We start from the raw sequence: 8,483 nt of genomic DNA, 5'->3' as shown, positions 1-8,483 counted from the left end.
CCTTCTGTTTGGCCGTGCAGACGCGTCATTCAGGCACCATCTTTGCATGGTGCATGTCCGCGATCTCACGCGTGCGTGCCAGCCATGCGCACGCGTGGCGGGGTCCTTTTTTTATATTTTAATAAAAATAACTCCAAGTAAAGGTAACATGCAGATGTGAAAATTAACAGAGACACAAATAAGGTAGAAGTAATAAAAAGGAAGATCATACCATGGTGGGTTGCCTCCCACCTAGCACTTTTCTTTAACGTCCTTAAGTTGGACGGTCCACAGGCTCAGTCCTCATCCTTTGCTGGATCCTTCAAGAGGAAGATCTCCAGTTCCTTTTTATTCTTCACTTTCGCACCATGATAGAGCTTTAACCGGTGGCCATTGAATTTGAAGAAGGTAGGGCTTGAGGGGTGACTTAGGTGGACAACTCCATACGGTTCCACCTTCTCTACCATGTAGGTCCATCCCACCTTGACCTCAGTTTGCCCGGCATTAACCTCAACCTTGAGTTGTAGAGAAGGACTTGATCCCCAACTTTAAACTCTCTTCTCTTAATGTGCTTGTCATGTACCGCCTTCACCTTTTCTTTGTAGAGCCTTGAGTTTTCATATGCTTCTAGTCGAAGGCCCTCCAATTCCTCTAGTTGCAATTTCCTTTCAATTCCAACTCCTCCCAATCCTGAGTTGCATTCCTTCACAGCCCAATAAGATTTGTGTTCCACCTCCACCAGAAGGTGACAAACCTTTCTGTAGACTAGGCAGAATGGACTCATGCCGATGGGTGTCTTGTAAGCTGTCCGATAAGCCCATAGCGCATCTCTAAACCTTGAACTCCAGTGCTTTCTATGAGGTTTAACAATCTTCTTGAGTATGTGCTTGATCTCTCTATTAGACACCTCGGCTTGGCCATTTGTTTGGGGATGGTAAGTCATCGCCACCTTGTAACTGATGCCATGCTTCTTCAACAAACCTGTCATTCTTCTGTTACAAAAATGAGAGCCTTGATCACTCACGATTGCTCGTGGTGATCCAAAGTAACAAATAATATTATTCCTAACAAAAGAAACAACCACGTTAGCATCATCAGTACGGGTAGAAATTGCTTCCACCCATTTAGAAACATAATCAACAGTTAACAAAATGTATAAGAAACCATTCGAGTTTGAAAATGGACCCATGAAATCAATACCCCAAACATCAAAAATTTCACAAAACAACATAAGTTATTGGGAATCTCATCCCTTTTATATGTTTCCAAACCTCTGGCATTGGTGGCAAGAGTCACAGAAAATAGTAGCATCCTTAAAAAGTGTGGGCCACCAAAATCTGCAGTCCAAAATTTTCTTGCAGTTCTCTGAGGACCAAAGTGTCCACCGCTCTCAGAAGAGTGGCAAGCCTCCAAAATTGACTGGATTTCGGATTGTGGAACACACCTTCTAATTATTTGGTTAGCACCACTTCTCCACAAATATGGGTCATCCCATATGTAATACTTGGACTCGCTTTTAAGCTTGTCCTTTAAATGCTTAGAAAAATTAGGAGGAAAGGTACGACTAACCAAATAATTAGCTATGGGTGCATATCAAGGAACCACCTCAGATATTGCTTGCAAGCTATCAAGTGGAAATGCATCATTGATAGGAGTGCAGTCACTTTTAATATGTTCTAGGCGACTCAAGTGATCCGCCACCAAATTTTGGGAACCACTCCTATCTTTGATCTTTAAATCAAACCCTTGCAATAACAATATCCAACGGATTAACCTTGGTTTAGACTCTTTCTTAGCTAACAAGTATTTCAAAGCCGCATGGTCTGAATATACTACTACTTTGGTTCCAGGTAAATGAGCCCGGAATTTATCCAAAGCAAAAACAATGGCTAACAGTTCCTTTTCAGTGGTAGTATAATAAGACTAGGCACCATCTAAAGTTTTAGAAGCATAAGTAATAATATAAGGATCCTTACCTTCGCGCTGAGCCAGCGCCGCTCCTACCGCATAGTTAGATGCGTCGCACATGATCTCGAATGGCCTACTCCAGTCAGGCCCTCTCACAATAGGAGCTTGGGTCAAGGCAATCTTCAGCTTATCAAATGCTTCCATGTAGTCTTCACTCAAGTCAAACTCTACGTCTTTCTGCAGCAAACGGGAAAGGGGTAGGGCATCCTTACTGAAGTCCTTACTAAAACGCGAAACCTGCATGACCAAGAAAAGAACGAACTTCCCTCACAGAGGAGGGGTAAGGTAAACCAAAAATAACATCAACCTTTGCAGGGTCAACAGATATACCAGTATTAGAAACAACATGGCCTAGAACAATACCTTGCTTTACCATAAAATGACATTTTTCAAAATTAAGCACAAGGTTTGAACTAGCACATCTTTCTAATACTCTAGCAAGATTATCCAAGGAAAGATTGAAAGAATCACCATAGACACTAAAGTCATCCATAAACACTTACATACAATGCTTAAGAAGATCTGAGAAGATACTCATCATGCACCTTTGAAACGTAGCCGGTGCATTACATAAACCAAAAGGCATTCTCTTATAAGCATACGTTCCAAAGGGGCATGTAAAAGTTGTTTTCTCCTGATCTTCTGGAGCAATATGGATCTGAAAATAACTAGTATAACCGTCTAGAAAGCAATAGTATGATTTACCTGACAGGCGATCAAGCATTTGATCGATGAAAGGTAGTGGATAGTGATCCTTGTGAGTGGCCAAGTTCAGGCGCCTGTAGTCAATGCACACTCTCCAAAAATTCTGCACCCTTGTAGTCATGAGTTCCCCATGCTCATTCTTCACTATTGTAACGTCGGACTTCTTCGGAACCGCTTGCACTGGACTAACCCTCTCACTATCTGAGATTGGATAGATAATGTCAGCTTCAAGCAGTCAGGTCACTTCCTTCTTCACAACTTCTAGAATTGTGGGATTCAACTGTCTTTGAGGTTGACGAATAGGCTTGGCTCCCTCCTCTAGAAAAATTCGGTGCTCACAGACTTGAGGGCTTATACCTACTATGTTAGCCAAACTCCACCCAATAGCTTTCTTGTTCCTTCTTAGTACATTAAGCAGACACTCCTCTTGTTGGGAAGTAAGCTCCTTTGCAATAATCACCGGGAGATTTTGATTGTCTTCAATATAAGCATACTTGAGGGGAGGTGGAAGGGGCTTCAACTCCATGTTCAGCTCATGGCTTGGCACTTGATCATCTGAAACCACTGGAGGTGGCAAGGTGTCTTCAGTATGCTCAGGGGGCTTCCCCACACTTGCACCTTGAACCATGTTCTTTTCATCAACTGTCTCTTGGTGAACTTCAGCCACAGTCTCATCAATAATATCATACTGGAAGATGGAGTGGTCTTCCAGTGGGTGCTTCATAGCTTCATCAAGGTTGAAACTTACTGCTCTTCCATCAATCTCAAAGGAATAGGTACCCGAGAAGGCATCCAATTTAAACTGAGAAGTCTTCAAGAACGGCCTTCCAAGCAAGATAGATGATGGTCTTCCTGAGTCATTAGGGGGCATCTCAAGAATGTAGAAATCAATAGGAAAGGTCAACCCCTTAATGCTCACCAAGACGTCTTCCGCAATGCCAACCACTGAGATTATGCTCTTATCTGCCAAAACAAATCGGGCTGCCGACCTTCTCAACGGTGGAAGCTTCAAAGCATCATAAACAGATAATGGCATAATACTAACACACGCACCTAAGTCACACATGCAATCCATAAACTGTACCCAACCTATAGTGCATGTAACCATACACAGACCGGGATCACCATATTTCTCCGGTATAGCACCCGCACCCATCAGAGCAGAAATTGAGCTACCCAAAGGAATGGTTTCTAAATCATGAATCTTCTCCTTATTCATGCATAAATTCTTTAGAAACTTAGCATGCTTAGGAACCTGGTGAATAGAATAAAAAAGTGAAATAGTTACCTCAACCTTTTTGAAGATATCCACCATCTTGTGATCTAGCTCCACTTGCTTTTTAGTCCTCCTAGCAAGGTGTGAAAAAGGAATGGAAATGGCTTCTTTCAAAATATTGTCTTCCTTAGATACTCCATCCCTTGGTTGAGCCACTTCTTCTTCAACTGCCTCTTGTACCTCATCCTCGTCTTCAACATCTTCTACCTCAACAATTTCTTCATCTTGAACATCTTCTCTTGAGCTTGGCTCCTCGGGACTCCTCTCTTGCAATGTAGTGCCAGACCTCAAAGTGATGGCATTGATTCCACTCTTGGGGTTGGGTAAAGGTTGAGAGGGGAGTGCACTAGAGCTTGAAGGTTGAGTATTGGAGGTAGAGGGTGGTTCCATCCGGGATATAAGAGCTTGTAGAGTGGATGTAAGACCGGTGAGGCTAGAGGTAAGTGAAGTTTGAAGCTCTTTTTGTCCTTGAAGAATAGAACAGAGTGTTTCATCTTGGTTGGAGGAAGAAGGAGGGTAGTTAATTTTTGGGACTTGTGGTTGGTTGACTTGAGGTGCTTGGGCTTGCCTTTGGTGAGGTGGTTGGTGTCTTTGGCCTTGGCTTTGCTGTTGGTACGGAGGTTTTTGTTGATACCGGTTTTCTTGGTAGTTATTATTCCACCTTTGATTTCCACCATTGTCTCTACCACCTTGGTTGTGGTTACCTCTCCATCCTTGGTTGGGGTTGTCTTGCCAACTTTGATTATAATTACCACCTTGATTGTAGTTACCGCCTTGTTGATAGTACCCTTGATTCGAACGGTTGTAATAAGTATTGGTGGCCGCCAAGGTGTTGTCCTCTTGGAGTTGTGGACATTCATCAGTGTAGTGTGACGAACTGATTCCTGCTAATGTAGAAATTTTATAAGAAAATAATCGCGTTGTGAGTATAGCTTCTAAACCAGCAGAGAATCCTTTCGTACAAAAGTTTGGTTGTCACAAGTAACAAAACCCAATAAAATTTATAACCGAAGTATTTAAACCTCGGATCGTCTTCTCAAGGAATTGCAGGGAGGTATGATTTATTATTGGTTATGTAAAAAGATATGTTTTTGGGTTTTTTAAAATAAGGAACAAGTAATTTAAGTGACAAGAAAAATAAATTAATAATAATAAAATCTCTTGGCAAGTTATAAGAAATTGGAGTCATATCCTAGTTATCCTTATCAGGTGTGATGAGCATTGGATTCTGCTCCCACTTTAATTAACCCTTGCTAAACAAAGGAGGGTTACGTGGACTAATTAATTTGATCCTCAAGTCCTAGTCAATTTCTATGGAAAGACTAGAATTATTGGAGTACAAATTAACCAGCAAAGAATTCCAATTTCAATCAACAGCTGAGTTTGATAACTCAAGTGTTGCTAATTACTTAACCAAAGCCAAAAGGGAAAAATATCTTAAATTAAATTAAAAGCATTCATAAATAAAATAAAGTAAAATTAAATCTGAAAATACCTCAATTTATATTAATTAAAAAAATCCTAACATGGAAAAATTCATAAGCCAATTCAGAAAGATAAATACCAATCAAAGTAATGAAATAAATAAAAGTAGAAAATAAATTAAAGGAACATTGAACCTGTGATTGAAGAGATCATAGCTTAAACATAATAGAAATCCTAAATCTAATCCTAAGAGAGAGGAGAGAACCTCTCTCTCTAAAACTACATCTAATCCTAAAATTGTGTATTATTAAAGCTTCTTTTTTTTTATTTTTTTAAATAGAAAAATAAACACAACTTATCAATGCACATGGATTTTTAATTTTTCTAGTCTCACATGAGTAGGTACCCAAATTCCTAATATTTTGTCAATGAAACACTATACATTTTTATCAACCCAAGTTCTCACAGTTTCCCCACACTTAGTTAACACACTATCTTTAAGCTAACCAAAGATTCAATTTCGGGTAATTAATTTGTTTTTCCGCTTAAGGCTAGTGATGTGGTAAAATATAGAACAGAAAGGGATTAAAAGTCTCAAGGTGGTAAACAAAGGTGATTGAAAGGGTAGGCTATTTAAGATAAGTGAGCTAATAACAAGTAATGGCCTCAATCATATGCAAGCATATAAATACACTAAATAATGGACATATAGAATGGAACAAAGCAAAGATTGCAATCATAGGGAAGAAAACACACAAGAATAAAATTCATGGTTTAAATAGTGTAACCATGTAATTAGGCTCAAAATCTTACGGGTTGTGTGTTCTTAGCTTTTTAAACTATGTTCCAAATACAACTTCAAACAAATTTAACAATAAAATTTTCAATTTAAATTAGTGAAATACTATAAAAGTTTCTTGAAAAAGAAAATATTACTTCAACTAAGTAGTAACTAAATGCATAAAATCAAACAAACATGCAATCAAATATGCAAATGCAACAATGAACAAACAAAGAAAATAGAATATTGGTGTTGAAAAGAAGGTAACTAACCCCTGGAAGTCGGTATCGACCTCCCCACACTTAAAGATTGCACCGTCCTCGGTGCATGCTAATATGTGCAAGTGGACGGGTTGCGAGCTATAACTGCTGCTCTTTCTCTAAAGAATGTGCAGATGGACTTGTTTGTTGCCCCATATAGAAGTTTCTCCCTTTTTCCTTTCTCGGTGGCCAGGCTGAAAGAAGAGGAAAAAGAAGAAAAAGTAACCCAAAAATAAAGATAAATAAAGTCTGGGTGGGTTAATGCCAAATAATGAGGGTCTCAATTACATGGTAGCTACAACATGCAAGTGAGAAAACAATAGAAGTACATGGCATACCAGTGGTGCAAATTTTGCAACAAAGGGGAGGAGTGTGGGTAATGAAAGTATCAATATAAGTTTATGTCAATGCAAATGGAGTACAAGTATCATAAAAGATTGGCATTGGCAGATAATTAATATCATCCCACAGTGTAAAACAAGTCACTAAGCACCAAAATAATTCAAGAAAAGATGCAACATTTGAATAGGAAAATTTAACACCAATGGAAAAAATAATGAACGTAGAAAAGAAAATAAAAATATGCACAGAATTAAAATGCAATGAATGAAAGTATGCAATTAAGTAAAATAGAATGAAAGCGAAGAAGGATGAGGAGTTAAAGAGATGAAGTAAGACAGAAAGAAGAAAGAAGAAAAGATAGAAGAAATTAGGATTAGAAAAGAAAAGAACGCTGATCTGGATAAGTTGTGCGGCGCAGGCGACGCGGACGCGTGGTTCACGCGATCGCGTGGTGTGCGATATTTTCTAGGTGACGCGAACGCATGGGTCATGTAGTCGCGTGGCTTGGTTTGTGCGATTGGCGCGAGTGCAGCCTCGCGTACGCACAACTCTCTGTTTGAAATGCATTTTGCCAAAATTTAAGGTGACGCGTTTGCGTGGGTCACGCGATCGCGTGAATGGCCATATTTGGAGGACGACGCGGCCGCGTGGGGCATGCGGTCGCGTGGTAAGGCTTGTGCTTCTAGCATCATTCCAGCCCTACTCCACCATAACTTGCTGCCATACACCTCTTTACGTCGATTTTGCAGGGCCACGCGATCGCGTGGGTGACGCGGACGCGTGGGGAGGCTATTTTTCAAATGACGCGGGCACGTCAGCGACGCGGTCGTGTGGGCATATTTGTGCCTAAGGCACGCCTCCAGCCACGCTTTCGCGTGACTCTCTGCTTCTCTTCTTCTTGTTGCGAAAGCACCTATGACGCGAACGCGTCAGCGACGCTAGCGCGTCGCATGCAAATTTTTTTTTCTTATATGCCATATGTAGATGCAAATGTAGAATGCAGTTGAATATGCAGAAATTATGAATGAACACTAGTAAAAATAAAATAAAATAAACTAGGAATAAAAGGAAGGATTATACCATAGTGGGTTGTCTCCCACCTAGCACTTTTAGTTAAAGTCCTTAAGTTGGACATTTGTTGAGCTCTTTGTCATGGAGGTTTGTGCTTGAACTCATCCTGAAACTGCCACCAATACTTAGACTTCCAATAATCTTCGTTATCCTCAAGTGAATTTGCCAAGCCTTGAGGGAGTTCCTCACAAGTCTTGAGCTCCCAAAGTGGATCCTCATGTATGCCTGGATCCCAAATCCTATTTCTGCACCCGTCTTCAAGTGGAACATGATGATTCCATCCGGGTGGTAAGCAATCTGAATTCTCTATGGAGTTTTAGATCTAACCAAATTATCACCAGTTGAGCCCTTACATCTAGCCCTTGAAATATCAACTTTGATGAGCCTTGATTTGCAACTCCAACCACTAAACAGTCTCCTCTTACAGTTTATGCCACAAAGCTTCCTAAGTTGGCCGTCCGTTTCAAGAATACTGTACTCAAGTGGGATAGGAAGACGAACAGAGATAAGTTTTACCCACTCAAGTGAAGGAGTAGACGACAACCTAGGTGGAGAAGTCTCCAACGTTCTTGACAAAGCATACTCAACTCCCGTCTGCCCTTTTCTAAGGATTTCCGCTTCCACATTATTCTCAGACTCAATCAGAGAAGAGTCTTCATATTCAAGGAGTTCATTT

At 40.4% G+C, this 8,483-nt stretch overlaps 1 protein-coding gene across 1 annotated transcript; it reads right to left on the bottom strand.

The window, feature by feature from the left end:
• Positions 1-439: 439 nt before the first annotated feature.
• LOC112769771 (uncharacterized) lies at positions 440-967 on the bottom strand. Its single transcript, XM_025814239.1, has one exon. It carries the CDS (start codon positions 965-967, stop codon positions 440-442), a length of 528 nt encoding a protein of 175 aa, XP_025670024.1.
• Positions 968-8,483: the final 7,516 nt, after the last annotated feature.

This window comes from Arachis hypogaea, chromosome 18 (assembly GCF_003086295.3).
Source record: "Arachis hypogaea cultivar Tifrunner chromosome 18, arahy.Tifrunner.gnm2.J5K5, whole genome shotgun sequence".
Classification (NCBI taxonomy): domain Eukaryota; kingdom Viridiplantae; phylum Streptophyta; class Magnoliopsida; order Fabales; family Fabaceae; genus Arachis; species Arachis hypogaea.
This window is presented reverse-complemented; position numbering and strand designations above follow the sequence as displayed.

Excerpts from the sequence above, each read along its gene's own strand:
- LOC112769771 (XM_025814239.1), bottom strand. The coding sequence starts at position 967 with ATGACAGGTTTGTTGAAGAAGCATGGCATCAGTTACAAGGTGGCGATG.